Source organism: Engystomops pustulosus, chromosome 8 (assembly GCF_040894005.1).
Source record: "Engystomops pustulosus chromosome 8, aEngPut4.maternal, whole genome shotgun sequence".
NCBI classification, from domain to species: Eukaryota; Metazoa; Chordata; class Amphibia; order Anura; family Leptodactylidae; genus Engystomops; species Engystomops pustulosus.
Window position 1 is genome coordinate 116,816,796 of NC_092418.1, and position 24,981 is coordinate 116,841,776.

Genomic DNA, 24,981 nt, shown 5'->3' on the forward strand with positions numbered 1-24,981 from the left:
CAGACATGACATGACTATATATTTGCTTACATTGAAGTCTATGGCAATATATATAAAGGTAGACAGGACCAGAGAGTCACAGCAGCTACACCCCTCCCAAATAGTTGGAGGTGGACGGCAACTTTTCACATACAGATAGCAGAGCATAAACATTGGCAGCCCTAAATATCTGATTCCTCTATCCATGGCTCCTCAGGGGCGGGCTCTTAATGCTGTGCTGTCTGCTCTGTGCCAATCAGATCGCCTCCTCCCCTTTATACTAAAGCAGTAAGAAACTGCAGCTGCATTCCCCTCTTCTCCCCTCTTCCTTCTTAAACTTGAAGGATCTTTCTACATGGAATATTCTGTGTGTTATCAGGATTGGTAAAGCTTTGAGGTCCATCTTGAAGGCCCCAAGTCCCAATGCAACACATTAGATCCCCCATCTCCTATGTTCTCTGTAATGGGCTCCAAGGTGCAGGAATTACTTCTGCCGCCCCTATAAGACTTCAGGTTGGGCTCATTCTGCTTCAGTCCCTTAAGAAGTGCCTTAAATTCTGCACCTGATCCTGGTTTTGGCAGAGCCCTGTAAGAGGGGGGGGGGGGGCGAGGGAATGGGCACCGCAGACTCTTGAAATATCCTCATCACTAAATGGAATTAGCTGCTATCAAGTGGGATATTAATGGGAGAACGAAACACAGAGAGCGAGTAGATGAAGCCGCGGGCAGCGAGCGGCAGGATGAATGGCCGCCGAGGAGGAGAGGAATTGCCTTGGAAAGGAGACAAAAGATAAGGAAGGACGGAGGCCGCCGCCAGATGAAGAGACGGACACGGAGGAAATTCAATCATAGAAGAGGAGAGTAACGTAGAGATCTGGGGGGAATAAAGCTACACAAACTATGAAGTAGAAGGTTCCGCCCCCAAAAATAAACACATGCAATAATGTTTACACCAAATACCGTCATATAATGCGGTAATAAAAACTCATATATATATATATATAACTACATAATGACCAATAACACCATCAAACAACTACTTCTACTAAATAATACCGTCATACAATGTCACATCATTCTACTAAATAATACCGTCATACAATGTCACATCATTCTACTAAATAATACCGTCATACAATGTCACATCATTCTACTAAATAATACCATCATACAATGTAACATTATTCTGCTAAATAATACCGTCATACAATGTCACATTATTCTACTAAATAATACCGTCATACAATGTCACATCATTCTACTAAATAATACCGTCATACAATGTCACATCATTCTACTAAATAATACCGTCATACAATGTCACATCATTCTACTAAATAATACCATCATACAATGTCACATCATTCTACTAAATAATACCATCATACAATGTCACATCATTCTACTAAATAATACCGTCATATAATGTCACATCATTCTACTAAATAATACCGTCATACAATGTCAAATCATTCTACTAAATAATACCGTCATACAATGTCACATCATTCTACTAAATAATACCATCATACAATGTCACATCATTCTACTAAATAATACCATCATACAATGTCACATCATTCTACTAAATAATACCGTCATACAATGTCACATTATTCTACTAAATAATACCGTCATACAATGTCACATCATTCTACTAAATAATACCATCATACAATGTCACATCATTCTACTAAATAATACCATCATACAATGTCACATCATTCTACTAAATAATACCGTCATATAATGTCACATCATTCTACTAAATAATACCGTCATACAATGTCAAATCATTCTACTAAATAATACCGTCATACAATGTCACATCATTCTACTAAATAATACCATCATACAATGTCACATCATTCTACTAAATAATACCGTCATACAATGTCACATCATTCTACTAAATAATACCGTCAAACAATGTCACATCATTCTACTAAATAATACCGTCATACAATGTCACATTATTCTACTAAATAATACGGTCATACAATGTCACATCATTCTACTAAATAATACGGTCATACAATGTCACATCATTCTACTAAATAATACCGTCATACAATGTCACATTATTCTACTAAATAATACCGTCATACAATGTAACAATTTTCTGCTAAATAATACCATCATACAATGTAACATTATTCTGCTAAATAATACCGTCATACAATGTCACATCATTCTACTAAATAATACCGTCATACAATGTCACATCATTCTACTAAATAATACCGTCATACAATGTCACATTATTCTACTAAATAATACCGTCATACAGTGTCACATCATTCTACTAAATAATACCGTCATACAATGTCACATCATTCTACTAAATAATACCGTCATACAATGTCACATTATTCTACTAAATAATACCGTCATACAATGTAACAATTTTCTGCTAAATAATACCATCATACAATGTAACATTATTCTGCTAAATAATACCGTCATACAATGTCACATCATTCTACTAAATAATACCGTCATACAATGTCACATCATTCTACTAAATAATACCGTCATACAATGTCACATCATTCTACTAAATAATACGGTCATACAATGTCACATCATTCTACTAAATAATACCGTCATACAATGTCACATCATTCTACTAAATAATACCATCATACAATGTAACAATTTTCTGCTAAATAATACCATCATACAATGTAACATTATTCTGCTAAATAATACCATCATACAATGTCACATTATTCTACTAAATAAAACCGTCATACAATGTCACATTATTCTACTAAATAATACCGTCATACAATGTCACATCATTCTACTAAATAATACCGTCATACAATGTCACATCATTCTACTAAATAATACCGTCATACAATGTCAAATCATTCTACTAAATAATACCGTCATACAATGTCACATCATTCTACTAAATTATACCGTCATACAATGTCACATCATTCTACTAAATAATACCGTCATACAATGTCACATCATTCTACTAAATAATACCGTCATACAATGTCACATCATTCTACTAAATAATACCGTCATACAATGTCACATTATTCTACTAAATAATACCGTCATACAATGTCACATCATTCTTTTAAATAACACCATCATACAATGTCACATTCTAAGGACATACAGTACAAAACACTGCAGTCACAATATGGGCAAAAATACCACCAGACAATAGCAAAAAACATTCAATTCTATACAATACCAAATAATACCGCCATATAATGGGCAAAAATACCATCATACAATGTCAAATAATACCGCCATGAAATACCAAATACTAATGACATACAGTACAATGGAAAACACTGCCATCATAATATGGACAATGATACCACCATGCAGTAGCAAATAGCAAAAATACTGCCATATGATGTACAAAAATATCAAATCAGAACATACATTGCTATAAAATACAGTGAAACAATGGGGCAGATTTACTTATCCGTCCTGTCACGATGCAGCGGCGCGTTCTCTGCGGCGAATTCGAGTCTTCTGGCGATTCACTAAGGTAGTGCGCCTGATGTCCACCAGGTGTCGCTGCTGCGCGGAATTCCGTCGGAGTGCACTGAAGTTCACCATCCTCCGCTAGGTGCAGGTAAGCGCGTGTCAAGTGACCCTTTTTATTCTTTTTAATACGGCGGTTTTTCCAAATCCGTCGGGTTTTCTTATGGCTACGCCCCCCCCCCCCCCCCGATTTACGTCGCATGCAACCCGCCACAATCCGATCGCGTGCGCCAAAATCCCGGGCCAATTCAGGGAAAATTGCCGCAAATCGGAAATATTTGTGTAACCCGTCGGAAAAACATGATTTGGGCCCTTAGTAAATGACCCCCATTGTGTCATATGGTAGATATGGTAAATACTACCACCATACAATGCTCAGTAATACCACCACACATTGCCAAATAATACCACTGTATGTCCTAAAATACCGATTAATGTTGAAATACCAACAAAATAATACCACCATAGAGGGGCAAATAAGTAAAAAATAATAGAAATAATGCTGAACATATAATATATTGCAAAATATCACATAAGTCAGACATATAAAATAATACCGCCATACAAATGAAAAAAAAATCTGGTTGGAGGAGAATCACTGCATTAACATGAATAGAAGTGGGCGCCCTCTAGTGGTGGACACAGATAACAGGAATATCAGCATTTGTAAAGTTCAGCAGAGGAGGTGGAGCTTTAAAGGGCATGTTGTGCCTATTATGAAGATGTGCGCCCCTTTAAAGAAGAGGGGGGGGGGTTATACATTATGACCCCTCCTACCCCCCCTGCCCCGCCCACGGGTGATATACCTTAAAGGGTGCATTAAAGGGTCATGGTAGTGATATGTAATAGAACAATTGTTTTATATTTGCAATAAATAGAGAATACAAAAAAATAAAAGCAAGAAAAAGTTCAAGAAAATACGGAATTCTTTTTAAGAAGAAAAACCTCCTGATTTCGTTCATCTTCGCGGCACCTTCCGCTGTGAGATCTTATTATTTCTGCTGCTGCGTCTTTCCTGGGAGAATTCTGCGAGCTTCAATTTCCTTCTTTCCACATGACAGGCAGCAGCGTCGTCACAGCCTGCGGAGCCGGGGTCCTAAGGGGGCACCACCTCCCCCATGCACCCCCTCTATCACCCCAAATAAGAGACACACAACATGTAATAACACATGTAATGGGGGCGCCTGCACACCGGGGGGCGCTGGAGTCAAATTTGCCTGTATTTCGGGAGTCGTTAGGGGAGGGGATGTGACAAATCCTTACAGAAATATGTAACAAATATCACATCATTTCATTGCATTTTTAGAATTCTCTCCTTATTTTTTAAAGATCTCTGCTTGCTGTCAATGAATAGGAATATCTTGATTTGAATTAGAGGGTTTCTTCACTTTAGGCTCTCCTAATTAGAAGTGTTTGCCCATCGATGTGCTAGTCACATCAAGCTCTTGTCTTATACTACTTAAACCTCTTTGGCTCCTTTAAAGAAAATTTACCATCACAATAAGCCCGGCACACTTACTGATAGATCCAGGCACCGGGACTGTGGTATCTTCTTATATTTGTTACCCACGGCCTCCTTCCTTCTAAAAATGAACTATATAATTATTCTATTGAGACTGAGGGGCTCTGGAGGTGTTAACAGAGCCCCTCTGTGCTACAGCTTCAAAGGATGTTACACTGTGCAGGATCACTTTCCCCTCCCACTGTGTGCTGAAACTTCCTCTGCTGCAGTAAGGTTACATAAGGCAGAGGGAGGGGGAAGTGCTGAGGGAGCAGAGGCCAAGAGGAGAAAATTTAACAATCTGTAAAGCTCTTGGAAGCCCTTCTGGATAATTAGCATAATTGTAAAAGTTGATTTTAGAAAGAAGGAGGCCATGAATAACACATATAAGAAGATTACCATCATCCTGGTGCCTGGGTCTATGAGTAATGTCCCCGGTTAATCCTGATTAGATTTTCCTTAATAGATTCTTCTCCTCTGATTCTAGAATTCCGGAATTTTGGTTCTCAATCCTGAGCAATCAGTACAGGCAGTCCCCGGGATACGTACATGATAGGTTCTGTTGGTTTGTGTGTAAGTCGGAACTGTATATTTTATAATTGTAACCCCAGCCATTTACTAAGGGTCCCAATCTCGCACTTTCCTAGGGTTTCCCGACAATTTCTAATTTGCATCGAATTGCCCCGGGATTTTGGCACACGCGATTGGATTTTGGCGCATCGGCGCTGGCTTTCACCCGACAGAAATGGGGGGGGGGGGGGCGTGGCCGACGGACAACCTGACGGATTCGGAAAAACCGCAGAATTTTAAAAAGAATTTGTGTTGCAAGATCAGCACTCACATGCACCGGGACGAAGAAGGTGAACTCCGGCGGACCTCGGTGCAGAAGCGACACCTGGTGGATGTCAGGCGCACGACCTTAGTGAATCCCGGCAGAACTCGAATCCTCTTCGGAGAACGCGCCGCTGGATCGCGACTGGACCGGATAAGTAAATGTGCCCCATTATTGCCATCTTGCCCAATCTTTCCTAGTCCCGCCCTTGCCGTGTCCCGGGTCCTGTATTCCTCCCAGAACCATGGACAGCGCCCACAGCCGGACCCCTCCTGCAGAATAACCAGAGCTGCAGTTCTGCAATGTTCTCTGCCTTGTCTTTCCTAGTTTCCCAGTCTACGGCACATCCATCGCACTCCGCTGTAATGGCTCTATACATTTCCGTATGCCGCGCCACACAAAGCCGGGCACCGGGGACTCGTGTAGCAGACGATGATATCAAAACAGGAGGATGTGGATGAGTGATAGTATAATGGGGCGCACAGAACCAGGAGCTGGGACCATCCCAAGAGGCGTTTTACTAATGAGCGGGAACATTCTCCAAGTGTGACACAGATTAAGAGCCGCATGGCATAGGTCGCCCGTTAACAAAGGGAAGCCTGGCGTGCGGAGGATGGCAATTCTGGGAAAGGACTGCTGAGTGACAGGGGAGCGCTGGCACTAAAAGCACGCACTCCTCGTATCGTCTCCATACTAGAAGTCAATGGTATTGTCCTTGTCTTTGCAGTTTATCATGGAATAACCTTCCTTGTATTGTAGGATTATACTCAGCAGTGTTCAAGAAACTCAAAGGGAACCTGGCAGCAGGAGTGACCCTGCACACTGCAGCCAGTGTTGTGTACTGTCCCTGAAGAGACATTTCTGTATGTTGTTAGTAGCAGCAGGACTGTGAAATATGGATGTATATTCAGGATTGTAGCTTCTCCAAGTGCACTGGTAACATGTCCTCACACTGCTGTGCACTGTGCTCTCTGCAGACAGTTTTAGTGACCTTGGAGAGATGTGTAATCATACATTGATGTATGTTGTTAGTACCAGCAGCACATTAGTGAGGCAAACTCCACTACTTTTCATAAATGTGTGTCAATGAGTGTCACCAGATTGGGGAAATTCTGGTTCAGAGCTCAGTGAGTGTTCCCTGCTTGTGGAGATGCCAGTTCAGAGTTCAGTGAGAGTTCCTTGTTTATGGAGATGCAGGTTCAGAGCGCAGTGAGTGTTCCCTGCTTGTGGAGATGCCAGTTCAGAGTTCAATGAGAGTTCCTTGTTTATGGAGATGCAGGTTCAGAGCATAGTGAATGTTCCCAGCTTGTGGATATGCACATTCAGAGCTCAGTGAGTGCTCTCTCCTTGCAGAGATGCAGGTTTGGAGCTCAGTGGGTGTTCCCTGCTTGTGGACATGCACATTCAGAGTTCATTGAGTCCTGTCTTCTTGTGGAGATGCAGGTTCAGAGTTCAGTGGGTGTTGCTACTCTGTTCTTTCCCTCCACTGTTTTCTCTTAGTGCTCTATCATGTGTATGTCTGTGTCTACTTCTCTCATACTAACTTTTCTGTGCAGGTTGCATATTTCTTGGTGAAAAAAACATATCCTATGGGATATAAAACCTGTCATATACTCCAGCAAAGGTATGCAAGAAGCAGACCACACACAAGGGATTTACTGATGTATGTAACCATGGTGACATATATCTCTGCATCATAACATGTAACACTACGCCAGCTATCTCAATATTAACGGGGTGGAGCTGCTTTATTTCCTCTCCAAAATAGCACCACACCTTTCTGCAGGTAATGTGTGGTATTACAGTTCCTCGACATTTACTTCAATGGCGCGGAGTTTCAATACCTGACATAATCCATACACAGGCGTAGAGCTATTTTTAGATGAAGAAAACTTGTTTTTCTAACCTCCACCACCCCTTTAAGGTGTCAATCCGCCACACATACATGTTTCCATAGCCCCGTGTAGAGAGGCAATGCATCTTTCATCTATATAAAATCAATATCTCACATTCTCAGCCATACGGAAAAATCAAGTTTCCAGACTTTTTCAGGTCGAGGGATAATTAAAATTGCACGTGCTCTCAGGGGGATGTAATTTTTCATTTGCGCTGCCTGTTCTGTAGAACAATCTAATGCTGGATGATTTGATAGTCTCCTTGTGTAAGGCTAATTTAAGACTGAAGAGGAGATCACTCATAACGCTTCATGTTACCGCGCCGGCGTATGGATGCCTGTTACTTCCAGCAGAAGGGATGTCTTAAAGGGGATTCCATCTATTAGATACAATGGGGGTCATTTACTAAGGGCCCGATTCACGTTTTCCCGACGTGTTACCCGAATATTTCCGATTTGCGCCGATTTCCGTATTGCCCCGGGATTTTGGCGCACGCAATCGGATTGTGGAGCATCGGCGCCGGCATGCACGCGATGGAAATCGGGGGGCGTGGCCGAGCAAAAACCCGACGGATTCGTAAAAACCGCCGCATTTAAAAAAAGAAATGTGTCGCTTGGGACGCGCTTACCTTCACTTGGTCCGGCCCGGTGAACTCCAGTGCGTTCAGATGCTTTTCATCACAGCAGCGCCACCTGGTGGACGGCGGAGGAACTACCTTAGTGAATCCCGGCCGGACCCGAATCCACCGCAGAGAACGCGCCGCTGGATCGCGAATTGACCGGGTAAGTAAATCTGCCCCAATGTGTCCTCTCCACAGCAGGACCACCGGTGATCCTTGGAATGATGGCTCCATGATTGGGGCTGCACTGCAATTCCAGCTCTGTAGGTTTTATAGACAGATAGTTAGGACTTACAAACCGCCACTAGGAAGTTTGGGGCCCCTGACTGACACATTTTTTGGGCTCCAAACTTCCTAGTTTGTAAGTCCTAACTATATATCTATCTCTAAACTGGCTCTGTGTGCACAGAGAGTTCCCTGCACCTGGGAAGGGAGGAGGGTTTTCTGTGACTTGGGGCCCCTTCTCCTTCCCAGGGCCCTCTGAACACAGTCACACTAAACCCTCCCCGATGGCGACCCTCCCTAAATCTCTGACCTAGTCACTTAATACCATCCCACATGGAACCAGAGATCCTCACAAGACCTTCTCCGCTCTCCTACAATCTGCTCCTCTCACTACCATCTCCAGGACTTCTCTTGTGCATCCCCCATACTCTGGAACACTCAACCAATTTGTGTCAGACATATCCTGAAAACCCTACAAGACACAATAACCCCACTGCTCCTCGCCTTGTCTCTCCATCTACCCTCCCATATTGATTGTGAGCCCCCACGGGCAGGTTCCTCCTCAATAATAATACAGCTTTATTCATATAGCGCCACCATATTCCGCAGCGCTGTACACATCATGGGATTATATACCAATAAAACAAGACATTACAGAGTAAAAACATTGTCAGGTGAAACATTAGGATTGAGGTTCCTGCTCAAAGGAGCTGACAGTCCATGAGGATGAAGTGGGGGGGGGGGGGGGGCACAGAAAGTGACTTGTAAAATGCTCCAGCCATTCTCTAAGGCACAGAATAAATAAATAAATAAATGATTAAACAAGATAAATAAATAAATAGATAAATAAATAATACTGAATGAACCTCAAGTGATGAGGCATTACATAGCCAGTAGGAGAAATCAGTGAAGGATTAGAGAAAAGTGAAAGTTACATGCAGTTAGGGAATGTGGTGGACCTGCCAGAAAAGATGGGTTTTAAGGGCAAGCTTGACAATTTGCTTGTTAGGTATTGAGATAGAGCATTCCAGGGAGTAGGTGCAACTCGGGAGAAGTCCTGGTGACGAATGGGAGGAAAAAAGTAATCTGGAGGATGGAAGATCAGGGGTTGGGCGATAGATGAGGGCAGAGGGGGAGAGGTGAGAGTTTAGTAAACAGAAGAGTGATTTGTAGTGAGTTACAATATGTGCGACATTTAGGGTTTTAGAGGTTTCCATGATCAAGAAAGGATTCTAGAAATGTTTTTTAGGTGCAAGGAGCAGGAGCGTGCAAGTCATTGTATGTTTGCCTCAAACCAGACGTCCAAGTGCAGCACAACCCCAAAAGAGCGGGCCTGCTCTGTCTTTTTTTGTGCAAGGTGTATACTAATATATTATATAATGTGTATCATAATTATAATTTATATTGTGCAGGATTAATCACAGATATAATTTGGTTGATTTCCCGAAATCTACTAGACATTTGTTGAGGGATCTCTATAATTCAACCCAATCGCCACCTCCATCCAGTCCACCCCTGAGCAGCCACAGAACGATCAGCACGCCCACTTTTATGTAAAGTCTAACAGCTCCCACCCATGAGGTGTTCAGTATTGTTTTACAATCTGTTACATTGTTACGATTTGTAGCTGTTACCTCCATATATCTGCTAGCACCGGCAGAGATATCACAGCTCAGTCACATTCATGGCAGAGTCAGAGGATTCTTCCAGAAGAGTCATGCTCCCTAAGCGGCTGACGCCTTCGAGTAACGGTGACTCATTATTGACTTGGTAGAATGAAGTCTCAGCATGTGCTAATAACCGGCATATTGTGGAGTCTCTTGTATTAAGATGAATTAACGAATGTATCCTGTGATAATGAACCTGGCACTGCCATCTGTCAAGTCATCATGTGTCAACCTTTAAATGCATTATACTATGACTACCGTGACAGCAAGGATCTCAGCTTCCCGTGACGAGTAAATAATACTGCCATATAGTACATATAGATAATGATGTCATAATATACATTTCACTGATTCCCCCACACTATACATGTAAATAATGAAGCTACAATGTAAGAATAAGTAACAATCCCTCACTGTACACATAAACATGCTTAAAGGTAAGAAATCTGATTACTTACAGCACAGAGTATTTAAGGTTTTGTATCAGACACCGGTTTGTTAGCTTAACTCATGTGAAGGGGGGCAGAGAGAAATGGGGTTGCCCCCCAGCAGCGCAGAGTATTAAATGTCCGTCCTTAACAAGGGTGTCCCCTACTACACACGGTCACCTTGGTGATCATTGTGAGTGAAGTTACAATTTATGTTTTCGCCAAAAAGTAACAAACACAGAAAATGATAAAATATTCTTTAAAAAAAAGGGAAGAAAATGTCATCGGGAAATGCCAGGAGAAGAGGACGGTGTTTACAAGATGTTAGTTCAGGGATATTAAGGACATTTATGCAGCTGCCCGTCCTCTCTGTAATAATAGTCTGGAGAGGGGCGACTGTCGTTAACCCCTTGAGGGGTGCATAAAATTCTGTAAGATTTTGATACTCCGCTCTGCTATTGGACCCAGTACATAGATTTTGGAGGATGTCTGTCGGGAAGTTTTTGCTTATTTATTCAGTTGTTTGGTCAGATACTCGTGCTGGAAAAAAACACACAACACGCCCCCTAACATGTCTCCATGGACCTCACCCAACCACAACACTCCCCCTAACATGTCTCCATGGACCTCACCCAACCACAACACTCCCCCTAACATGTCTCCATGGACCTAACCCAACCACAACACTCCCCCTAACATGTCTCCATGGACCTCACCAACCACAACACTCCCCCTAACATGTCTCCATGGATCTCACCCAACCACAACACTCCCCCTAACATGTCTCCATGGACCTCACCCAACCACAACACTCCCCCTAACATGTCTCCATGGACCTAACCCAACCATAACACTCCCCCTAACATGTCACCATGGACCTCACCCAACCACAACACTCCCCCTAACATGTCTCCATGCACCTCGCCAACCACAACACTCCCCCTAACATGTCTCCATGGACCTCACCCAACCACAACACTCCCCCTAACATGTCTCCATGGACCTAACCCAACCATAACACTCCCCCTAACATGTCACCATGGACCTCACCCAACCACAACACTCCCCCTAACATGTCTCCATGGACCTCACCCAACCACAACACTCCCCCTAACATGTCTCCATGGACCTCACCCAACCACAACACTCCCCCTAACATGTCTCCATGGACCTCACCCAACCACAACACTCCCCCTAACATGTCTCCATGCACCTCACCAACCACAACACTCCCCCTAACATGTCTCCATGGACCTCACCCAACCACAACACTCCCCCTAACATGTCTCCATGCACCTCACCAACCACAACACTCCCCCTAACATGTCTCCATGGACCTCACCAACCACAACACTCCCCCTAACATGTCTCCATGGACCTCACCCAACCACAACACTCCCCCTAACATGTCTCCATGGACCTCACCAACCACAACACTCCCCCTAACATGTCTCCATGGACCTCACCCAACCACAACACTCCTCCTAACATGTCTCCATGGACCTCACCCAACCACAACACTCCCCCTAACATGTCTCCATGCACCTCACCAACCACAACACTCCCCCTAACATGTCTCCATGCACCTCACCAACCACAACACTCCCCCTAACATGTCTCCATGCACCTCACCAACCACAACACTCCCCCTAACATGTCTCCATGGACCTCACCCAACCACAACACTCCCCCTAACATGTCTCCATGGACCTCACCCAACCACAACACTCCCCCTAACATGTCTCCATGGACCTAACCCAACCACAACACTCCCCCTAACATGTCTCCATGGACCTAACCCAACCACAACACTCCCCCTAACATGTCTCCATGGACCTCACCAACCACAAAACTCCCCCTAACATGTCTCCATGGACCTCACCAACCACACTCCCCCTAACATGTCTCCATGGACCTCACCCAACCACAACACTCCCCCTAACATGTCTCCATGGACCTAACCCAACCATAACACTCCCCCTAACATGTCTCCATGGACCTAACCCAACCACAACACTCCCCCTAACATGTCTCCATGGACCTCACCAACCACAAAACTCCCCCTAACATGTCTCCATGGACCTCACCCAACCACAACACTCCCCCTATATGTCTCCATGGACCTCACCAACCACACTCCCCCTAACATGTCTCTATGGACCTCACCCAACCACAACACTCCCCCTAACATGTCTCCATGGATCTCACCCAGCCATAACACTCCCCCTAACATGTCTCCATGGACCTCACCCAACCACAACACTCCCCCTAACATGTCTCCATGGATCTCACCCAGCCATAACACTCCCCCTAACATGTCTCCATGGACCTCACCCAACCACAAAACTCCCCCTAACATGTCTCCATGGATCTCACCCAGCCATAACACTCCCCCTAACATGTCTCCATGGACCTCACCCAACCACAACACTCCCCCTAACATGTCTCTATGGATTTCACCCAACCACACTCCCCCTAACATGTCTCTATGGACCTCACCAACCACAACACTCCCCGTATATGTCTCTATGGACCTCACCAACCACAACACTGCCCCTATATGTCTTTATGGACCTCACCAATCACAACACTCCCCCTATATGTCTCCATGGACCTCACCAACCACAACACTCCCCCTATATGTCTCTATGGACCTCACCAACCACAACACTCCCCCTAACATGTCTCTGTGGACCTCACCCAACCACAACACTCCCCCTAACATGTCTCTGTGGACCTCACCCAAACACAACACTCCCCCTTACATATCTCCATGGATCTCACCCAACCACAACACTCCCCTTAACATGTCTCTATGGACCTCACCCAATCACAACACTCCCCCTAACATGTCTCCATGGACCTCACCCAACCACAACACTCCGCCTAACATTTCTCTTTGGACCTCACCCAACTACAACACTCCCCCTAACATGTCTCCATGGATCTCACCCAACCACAACACTCCCCCTAGCATGTCTCTGTGGACCTCACCCAACCACAACACTCCCCCTAACATGTCTCTGTGGACCTCACCCAACCACAACACTCCCCCTAACATGTCTCCATGGACCTCACCCAACCACACTCCCCCTATGTGTCTCCATGGACCTCACCCAACTGTAACACTCCCCCTAACATGTCTCCATTGACCACACCCAACAACACTCCCCCTAACATGTCTCCATGGACCTCACCCAACAACACTCCCCCTATATGTCTCCATGGATCTCACCCAACCACAACACTCCCCCTAACATGTCTCTATCAACCTCACCCAACCGTAACACTCCTCCTAACATGTCTCTATGGACCTCACCCAACCATAACAATCCCCCTAACATGTCTCCATGGACCTCACTCAACCACAACACTCCCCCTAACATGTCTCTATCAACCTCACCCAACCGTAACACTCCCCCTAACATGTCTCCATGGATCTCACCCAACCACAACAATCCCCCTAAGATGTCTCCATGGATCTCACCCAACCACAACACTCCCCCTAACATTACTCCATGCATCTCACCCAACCACAACACTCCCCCTAACATGTCTCCATGGATCTCACCCAACCACAACACTCCCCCAAATATGTCTCCATGGACCTCACCAACCACAACACTCCCCCTAACATGTCTCCATCGAGCTCATCCAACCACAACACTCCCCCTATATGTCTCCATCGAGCTCACCAACCACAACACTCCCCCTAACATGTCTCCATGGACCTCACCAACCACAACACTCCCCCTAACATGTCTCCATGGATCTCACCCAGCCACAACACTCCCCCTAACATGTCTCCATGGACCTCACAAACCTCAACACCCCCCCTAACATGTCTCCATGGACCTCACCAACCACAACACTCCCCCTAACATGTCTCCATGGACCTCACAAACCTCAACACCCCCCCTAACATGTCTCCATGCACCTCACCAACCACAACACTCCCCCTAACATGTCTCCATGGACCTCACAAACCTCAACACCCCCCCTAACATGTCTCCATGGACCTCACCAACCACAACACTCCCCCTAACATGTCTCCATGGATCTCACCCAGCCACAACACTCCCCCTAACATGTCTCCATGGACCTCACAAACCTCAACACCCCCCCTAACATGTCTCCATGCACCTCACCAACCACAACACTCCCCCTAACATGTCTCCATGGACCTCACAAACCTCAACACCCCCCCTAACATGTCTCCATGGACCTCACCAACCACAACACTCCCCCTAACATGTCTCCATCGAGCTCACCAACCACAACACTCCCCCTAACATGTCTCCATGGACCTCACCAACCACAACACTCCCCCTAACATGTCTCCATGGACCTCACAAACCTCAACACCCCCCCTAACATGTCTCCATGGACCTCACCAACCACAAAACTCCCCCTAACATGTCTCCATGGAACTCACCAACCTCAACACTCCCTCTCACATGCCTCACATCTCTCCTTCACTGACGCCACCAGATTATAAGCCCCCATATACCCTAATATACCTATGATGACTTATTCATAGTATAGATCATCTGATCACATGACAGGGTGGATAGAAGCTGGGTCCTCCCCCGAGGTGTGTGACAGGGTGGATATAACTGGGTCCTCCCTCAAGGTGTGAGACAGGGTGGATAAAAGCCGGGTACTCCCCCAAGGTGTGTGACAGGGCGGATAGAAGCCGGGTCCTCCCCCGGGGTGTGTGACAGGGCGGATAGAAGCCGGGTCCTCCCCAGGGTTGTGTGACAGGGCGAATGGAAACCAGGTCCTCCCCCGAGGTGTGTGACAGGGCGGATTGAAGCCGGGTCCTCCCCAGGGGTGTGTGACAGGGCGGATAGAAGCCGGGTCCTCCCCCGAGGTGTGTGACAGGGTGGATAGAAGCCGGTCCTCCCCCGAGGTGTGTGACAGGGCAGATAGAAGCCGGGTCCTCTCCCGAGGGGTGTGACAGGGTGGATAGAAGCCGGGTCCTCCCCTGAGGTGTGTGACAGGGCGGATTGAAGCCGGGTCCTCCACAGGGGTGTTTTACAGGGCGGGTAGAAGCCGGGTCCTCCCCCGAGGTGTGTGACAGGGCAGATAGAAGCCGGGTCCTTTCCCGAGGGGTGTGACAGGGCGGATAGAAGCCGGGTCTTCCCCGGGTCAGGAAGTTCTGCTGATACCTATAATCATTAGGCCTGACATCACATTAAGTATTATAGTAGTTATATTCCTGTACATAGGGGGCAGTATTATAGTAGTTATATTCTTGTACATAGGGGGCAGTATTATAGTAGTTATATTCCTGTACATAGGGGGCAGTATTATAGTAGTTATATTCCTGTACATAGGGGGCAGTATTATAGTAGTTATACTCCTATACATAGGGGGCAGTGTTGTAGTAGTTATATTCCTGTACATAGGGGGCAGTATTATAGTAGTTATATTCTTGTACATAGGGGGCAGTATTATAGTAGATATATTCTTGTACATAGGGGGCAGTATTATAGTAATTATATTCCTGTACATAGGGGGCAGTATTATAGTAGTTATATTCCTGTACATAGGGGGCAGTATTATAGTAGTTATATTCCTGTACATAGGGGGCAGCATTATAGTAGTTATATACTTGTACCTAGGAGGCAGTATTATAGTAGTTATATTCTTGTACATAGGGGGCAGTATTATAGTAGTTATATTCTTGTACATAGGGGGCAGTATTATAGTAGTTATATTCCTGTATATAGGGGGCAGTATTATAGTAGTTATATTCTTGTACATAGGGGGCAGTATTATAGTAGTTATATTCCTGTACATAGGGGCAGTATTATAGTAGTTATATACTTGTACCTAGGAGGCAGTATTATAGTAGTTATATTCTTGTACATAGGGGGCAGTATTATAGTAGTTATATTCTTGTACATAGGGGGCAGTATTATAGTAGTTATATTCCTGTATATAGGGGGCAGTATTATAGTAGTTATATTCTTGTACATAGGGGGCAGTATTATAGTAGTTATATTCCTGTACATAGGGGCAGTATTATAGTAGTTATATACTTGTACCTAGGAGGCAGTATTATAGTAGTTATAGTCTTGTACATAGGGGCAGTATTATAGTAGTTATATACTTGTACCTAGGAGGCAGTATTATAGTAGTTATAGTCTTGTACATAGGGGCAGTATTATAGTAGTTATATACTTGTACCTAGGAGGCAGTATTATAGTAGTTATAGTCTTGTACATAGGGGCAGTATTATAGTAGTTATATTCTTGTACATAGGGGGCAGTATTATAGTAGTTATATTCCTGTATATAGGGGGCAGTATTATAGTAGTTATATTCCTGTACATAGGGGGCAGTATTATAGTAGTTATATTCCTGTACATAGGGGGGTAGTATTATAGTAGTTATATTCCTGTACATAGGGGGCAGTATTATAGTAGTTATATTCTTGTACATAGGGGCAGTATTATAGTAGTTATATTCCTGTACATAGGGGCAGTATTATAGTAGTTATATCCCTGTACATAGGGGGCAGTATTATAGTAGTTATATTCTTGTACATAGGGGCAGTATTATAGTAGTTATATCCCTGTACATAGGGGGCAGTATTATAGTAGTTATATTCTTGTACATAGGGGGCAGTATTATAGTAGTTATATTCCTGTACATAGGGGGCAGTATTATAGTAGTTATATTCTTGTACATAGGGGGCAGTATTATAGTAGTTATATTCTTGTACATAGGGGGCAGTATTATAGTAGTTATATTCCTGTACATAGGGGGGCAGTATTATAGTAGTTATATTCCTGTACATAGAGGGCAGTATTATAGTAGTTATATTCCTGTACATAGGGTGCAGTATTATAGTAGTTATATTCTTGTTCATAGGGGGCAGTATTATAGTAGTTATATTCTTGTACACGGGGGCAGTATTATAGTAGTTATATTCTTGTACATAGGGGGCAGTATTATAGTAGTTATATTCTTGTACATAGGGGGCAGTATTATAGTAGTTATATTCTTGTACACGGGGGCAGTATTATAGTAGTTATATTCTTGTACATAGGGGGCAGTATTATAGTAGTTATATTCCTGTACATAGGGGGCAGTATTATAGTAGTTATATTCTTGTACATAGGGGGCAGTATTATAGTAGTTATATCCCTGTACATAGGGGGCAGTATTATAGTAGTTATATCCCTGTATATAGGGGGCAGTATTATAGTAGTTATATTCCTGTACATAGGGGGGTAGTATTATAGTAGTTATATTCGTGTACATAGGGGGCTTTATTATAATATTCATAGTGAGGCATGTAGAAGGAATTATATCTTTGTTGTACAAAATATGATTTTACAGTTCCTGTCTTAGCATTTATACACAATTCTGGGGATTTTTCTGGACATTTTGCTCTCTAGGCTTAGTCTACTCTTTGGAGCCGGTCTCCTCCGCTATGGAGATGAAATGGTGCATTACTCTGTGTATAATCGCTCACACTAAATTTAATGTATTGATCTGTAGAAACCCCATAAATCTTAACAAAAGCCCCTCAGTAATGGACATCAATACTTAGATTACCACCACCTCGATGAGCAACTGCAGAGAGAGGCAAAGTCTAGTATGAAATATGTCTGGTAGGAACAGGAGCGTTACATTATATCCTGCACTATCATGTGGTTAGTGGTCACCCGGCTTCTTCTCTAGTGCCCTCCGGAACTTATAAACTGTATTAGCTAACAATTATGTAACATTTTCCTAACAATTTTATTCCAGTTATTGGTGTTTTCCACTGCACATTTGTACCAAGAGATTGTAACAATATCTACTCCAGATTAAGACCACCATGGACACTGGGCTGTAGGAATATTATTGCCCCTAAGTCTGAAATCACTTCTTAAATATGGTAATAGAATCAGCTTCTGGAGGATGGGGGTTGTGCCCCTTCTGCTGCTTTCAATCTGCAATTTTAGGACCTTTGGAGGACCTTCAAAGGTCCTGAAATGGCTTGTTTATATGTGTTTTGAGAGCAGAAACAGATGTATTTGGACTTCATGGGTGAAGGTCTGGCTTAGTATAAAATTTGGTTGGTAGTTTGGGTGCCCATTGCCCTGTGCTAGTGCCCAAACCACCCATGTTATAATGCACTACTGCTGCAGATACAAGGCTGTAGGCTCGGACAAGGTAGTACAATTATTTGCTATTTTTTGTATCATAATTTTTACATTTATTCTAATGTTTTTGCTTAAAGTTTTAAATTTTACCGAGTTCTATGATACTGTGAACTAGTAAACCCTCTGTTGTAAAATATTAATAAAAAATAATATAAACAAATATATAAAAATTATATCATAATAATATTCAAAACACAATTATTACAATGTAGTGGTAAACAGGAAGGATTTTTTTCAGATATTTCCTATTTCATGGAGTAGCTCAGCCTCCGAAATCCATCGGCACAGACAAATCTGTCCTTTAGCTACAAAGGGAAAGCGTCCTCCTCTAGACATTAGGTCCTCTCCCTATGAGTTTTGGATTATTTCGGGTAATAAATGACATTGCACACGCTACATGTTTTATACCTCCTGTAATTTGCAGTCGCCGTACACAACGCACATGAATGATGATGAGAGAAAACTCCTACAATGGCCGGAGATGGATCTAGAATATCCGAGATTTTGTGTGATGCAGGTTCTAGACCCTGCATCGCTCAGTAAGGGGGTCATCAGAAAAGGCGCAAAAATTGCAATGCTCCAAAAAATGTCCCAGAAAAAAAGCAGGAAGAAAAATAAAGATAAATGACCCCCAGAGTGTTAACGCCTGGAGAGGAAAAACTATTTTTTTTCACCAAAATGTCCCAGGAAGGTTACAAATGTCTTAGTAAGGACACCTACAAAAATGCTCGAAAAAAGTCTTCAAATCTGCATTTTAAATATTTTTTCCAATTGTATTAATGAAGATTTTGTTGAACCTGATAAGCTCTCCCTTGAATTATTACAAAAATCCTTGAATATTGCAAACAATAAAGTAATTTCGGGTGTTTCTAATATCTAATGATACATTTTCTTCATGTTTTGCATCCCTTAGTTATCACCTCACTTCTGGAATTGAATCCTGGACAGAATCAGTCTACTTCTCTGCTGGCAGCTTAAACATCAGTAGATGACATGTAAGAAAATAAGGCTATGTAAGTGCACGGGTTCAGCTCATTTCATGTGACATTTATGGTTGCTGCTGCCACTTTGTGCTGCTGAAAGTAGATTTTGGATGAAAATAATCTACTCCCCTGCGGTATTGTCATGTACTGCAGATTCTGCTCTTTCTATGCAACCCCCTTGTTGCTGCAGGGGGCAGGCTTTGGGCAGAATCTACTTCTCCCTCTGGAAGCCAACACTATGATATCTTATTTCCCTGCGGGAGGAGTGTACAAAGCTATCCTGCCATAGAGCTTTTGCTCCTTCCCTGCATTTTCCTTGAACGTGCGGGGGGCAGGCTCTGGGCAGAATCAGTCTACTTCCCCCTCTGGCAGCCAACACTATGATATCTTATTCTGTGGCAGGATCAGTATATTCAGCTATTACAATATATACTCTGCATATTCAACATCTCTCTCTTAGTACTGCAGGAGCCAAGTGGTGGACAAAATCAGTCTACTTCCCCTCTGGCAGCTCACACTATAATATCTTCTTACTTCCCCCACAGAAGGGGTAGGCTCTCCTACACCGCCTTATACTGTAAATACTAAGCTCCTCTCCTGACAAAATGTGACCCAAATCATGGCTGTAAATGAGAGTGACTGAGCATGTGTGTCCACCAGCTCTGGGGTCAGTAGGTGGAGTTACACACTCTTTTACACAGTGAACACCAGGTGGCGCTACACACATCTTGTTTCATATATCACATCAAAGATAGAATTCTAACAATATAGAACTACATTGTTATAGCCCATCCTCACAAACACGTATGGAGACAAATCAGTCCGCTCCCTAATAGGTGTAAAAAAAAAATCCTGGAAGTATAATCATTATTCTATGTAAATTGGAACAGTCAGGACAATATAAAAAATGCAAAGTTGCAAAAATGACAAACATATAAATATTAATCACCAACAAAGGTCAATGTAGAATAATCTCCAAAACCGCAGATAGTTTAGCATAATATATAACGATACCCACATCTTCTGGGTCCTTAGACCAAACGTGCGCTACCCCCAGCTACCACTAGAGGAATCAGCGCACCTGTATACTCTACACCACCCCCTAGTGGACACTCTGATACAGAACACAACATATTGTTACCTCTAAGTTCTGGAACATGTTACCCTTTGCACTGTACAATAATAAGAGTTTTATCATTCCCGATTTCGTCATATTTGATGTATTTCAGCGCAGTTTAGTGAGTCCGGAGCTGAATCCCAGAGCATTTATCACATCTTGACTCATTGTTTTTCTCATTCCCCTGTGTCAATATTGTCTGTGGGATGGAGAGCAATAAAGCGCTCTGACTAATGACCCGGGGAACACACTGTAGCCCCGGAGTCCGGCAAGAGCAGAAAATTAAAAATAAATTCCATTTTGACCCTTAATCTCCCCGCAGGGCGCCCGAGACCCCCCTCTAGATACTAATCTGTACAGCAGGAAAGTGACATCTCTTTGCAGCCAACATTTCGCAGCGTGTAACATCTCGGCGGCAGCGATGACATACGACGGGCGTAAACAGCGTGAAATTTAATTGTGTTCTATCCCAAAACCGACACATTGTCACGGACTTTACGCATCCGCGCACTTCACCTCTGGTTTGTCTCTGCCAAAAATCTGAGCCGATGACATTTGGAATGTTTAGCTTCTTTTCTGTCTCCTTGTGAACAGATCCTCTCATCAGTCTTTGCTAATTTGCTAAAATGTATTAACCCCTCACCTACCATCAGGACTCTTATGGCTCAGCCTGACCCTACTAGGCAGGTGCATCTCGTATAAAAGAAGTAATATTCTAATGGTGGCGTCGTTAACAATGTATCCAATGTCATAGACATCATGAACTTTTAGGCTACATAGACAGTGTGTGGAGATGTAGCAGTGCTGACCTTGTTAATGGCCACAATTCAGTCCTGCAAACGAGAGGCTAATGTCAAACCTACGAGGCGGCAATGAAGAGTTAACGCGACAAATTCGGCACAGCCACATCTGTCTATGACCTGATCTCCCTCCTCCCTTCTGTCTCCTATCAGCCGAGATGCAATGGGGTTCAGTAGAGATAATGGGGCTCAGTAGATATATTGCAGGTATAGGAAACAGTTGTGTCACAGAAGGGTTAAATCTTAGGCTATTCTGCCTAAGTACCGGAGCACAAAACCGGCTCATATGGGGGAAATAAAGACATTTTTTTTGAAGGTTTTTTTTCAACCACAGAAATGCAAATTTTGAAGGCGTGCGCTTATTTTGGGTCAGATTCTGGTTAAATGTGGTCTTTACATTGGAAGGCGCTTAACTTTACAATTAAGAAGGATTTAGACAACAAGGATGAACGTAGCACCAGTAGAGGAAGACTGACTACTGGCGAGCAAAGGGTTACAGTAGTACTTTGAGCAAAAAAATAACATAAGACCCAATAGGGACGGTGCCCTGACACAGAACCGGGGACTCACCACTGAGAAGTTCTGTGCCGTGCAGTTATTCCCACTGAAGTTGCAGCTTTTTAACATCTCACTCAACTGGTGCCCAGTCCGGTTGACTATCTCCAGCATGTTAGCGGCAGGGTAGACTAAATCCGATTCTCTGTGGCCGTCCCGGTCTTTGGGAGGGAGTCCGGTCAGATTGGCCAAGTGGTAAATATCGGCATCGGAGAGAGCCGAGTGCCGGAAGCGGTTGATGTTACAGATGGTGACGGCCGGGAAGATCATCTCCCCCATCACCTCCTCGTCCAGCGTGGTGACATGGGGGTGCTCGAGGTAATACAGGGCACACTTTGCTGCCTGGTAGAGGAAAAAGAGCAAAGATGCACAAAACGCCAGCGACCAGAGGCTTTGCTTGATGCCCAACCGACCCGTCCGGAAGATATGGCGCAGTCCGTGCAGGGTACTGGTGCTGGCAAAGCCGGCTAAGTCCCGGGTAGCGGCTGGCACCTCATCCCCAATCAAGCTCTCCCTTTCCCCTTCCTCTTTTTCCTTCTGGCTCTCATCCTCATCTGCAAACTTGATCTTGCAGACTATCTCGATGGGCATTGGCAAGCAAGTTTTTCGAGAAACAGGGTTTACGGGGTCTTCCAAACCCCGTCCTCCTCGATACGTCCCGGATCACTCCAAATCCAAAACACTTTTGTAAGATGGGAAAAGGCAAGAGATGAAGGGGAAAAAAATGATCCTTCCCTTCTGTTCTTGTCTCCGGTCTCTTCTTCCTTGAAGCCCAAATCTGAGGAATCCAAGCAATAAGAAAAGACTGATTAGAGGAAAGCGAAGGAGCAGGAGGCTCGTCGGATCCTAAGAGCTCTTCAATCCTTCTCGCTCCTTCTCCGCTTTAAGGTTTCTCTCTCCCAGTGACTTTGCTTATCTCAGCGAGCGCAGCTGCGAGAGGGATAAAAATCTTGTCTTCTTTCCTGCTTTCTCTCCCAGCGCAGGCAGCGAGCATTTAAACAAGTGCTAAGACAATCCCCTGTCTGAGGGATGGAATGGGATCCCCATATCACCGGAGAGGAGGAGGAGGAGGCGGAGGGGGGGGGGGTACGTGTGTGATGGAGCAATATAAATCTGAATGAAATGCCTTAAGCAGCGCTGGCCAGTGAGTTGCAGGCAGACGGAGCGAGGCGGCAGAACACTATGTGCTCCGGTCTCACTTGTTTGAATAGCAGTATTGGCGATTCTCCGCTCTCACTGGTGGCTGCAAGGGACGAGCCAAAATTTTACTGGTCTGTCTGCCCCCCAACTACTGACTGCATGTATCACGTCCGGCCCAGCGCCATTCTGTTATTATTAGATGCTGCGATAGGGATTGTCGTCGTGATAATAATAGTGACTACAACTACTTCAACTATAACAATAGCGGCAAACAGTCATAACATTATTATTAATAATAATAGCTACAGTAATTAAATATAGTTTTATGCAAAAAAAATAATGATAGTCAAAAATCATGATAATAAAAATATATATTTGTAAAGCGCTACGGAATTTGGTGGCGCTACATAAATAAAGATTATTATTATTATATAAAATGATGATAAATAATAATAATAAAAATGATGATGATAATAATAATAACCATAACAATGACGATAATAATAATATATAACAATACACATATAATATAATAAAATAGGATAATAACATTGTATATCATATACATAATAATATAAAATAATAATGATAATTTAAAAAATACAACACATAACTACAATACTATGTAATGAAAAAATAATTGCTAAAAATATAGCAATAAAATAATCCGTAATAAACTAGGGAATAATATATGATGATAACAGTAATAATAATATAATAAAATAATAGAATATCAAAAATAATATTAACAATAATAAAAAAAAAATTAGCAATAATAACAGTATAAAAATATATCGTTAGCATTATTCATATATGAATAAACAAATATATACAACATTAAAAACTTTGATCCTGCGCTGGTGCGAGGTCTTGGTCACATGAAACAAGGATGACAAGGCTGGAGAGGCGCAGAGGACGAGGCGTATGGTGACCGCACACATCCAGAGACATGGGACAGGATTATCCGGATGTGACTCCAAGTTTTAGGAGTGACTGTAAATGTCTTTTGCAGATCAGATCGATCAGAGCGGCTTGGTATATGTACCGTATATTCCGGCGTATAAGACGACCCCCCTACTTTCCTGTTAAAATATAGAGTTTAAGATATATTCGCCGTATAAGACGACCCCTTTTCCCCTTTTCCAACGCATACAAAACACCGGTAAAAATGTAAAAAAAAACAGATTTGAATGTAACATGGTCCTTTTTTTAATGTAAATTCTTATGACATGCAGGAATATAGCAGGAAAACTGTCGCTCATAAACATAAGGCACACAACAACAACATTACCATCGTCCATTTTACTGTAAATGTTACCATACTGTACCTTACATTTTTATTTCTTAAATATTCCATGCCATGTACTCAGAAGCGGGAAAAAAATTCCAAATGCAATGAAAATGGTGAAAAAACACATTTGCGCCATTTTCTTGTGGGCTTGGATATTACGTCTTTCACTGAGCGCCCCAAATGACATGTCTACTTTATTCTTTGGGTCGGTAAGATTACGAGGATACCAAATTTGTATAGGTTTTATAATGTTTTCATACATTTAC

At 43.3% G+C, this 24,981-nt stretch overlaps 1 protein-coding gene across 1 annotated transcript in view; it reads right to left on the reverse strand.

The window, feature by feature from the left end:
• Positions 1-23,489, reverse strand: part of ASIC4 (acid sensing ion channel subunit family member 4) — a 269,029-nt gene extending 245,540 nt beyond the window's left edge. The window contains exon 1 of the mRNA XM_072122353.1: positions 22,300-23,489. Coding sequence (XP_071978454.1) covers positions 22,300-22,875 — 576 coding nt within the window. The 5' untranslated portion in view covers positions 22,876-23,489. The remainder of the gene's footprint in view (positions 1-22,299) is intronic.
• Positions 23,490-24,981: the final 1,492 nt, after the last annotated feature.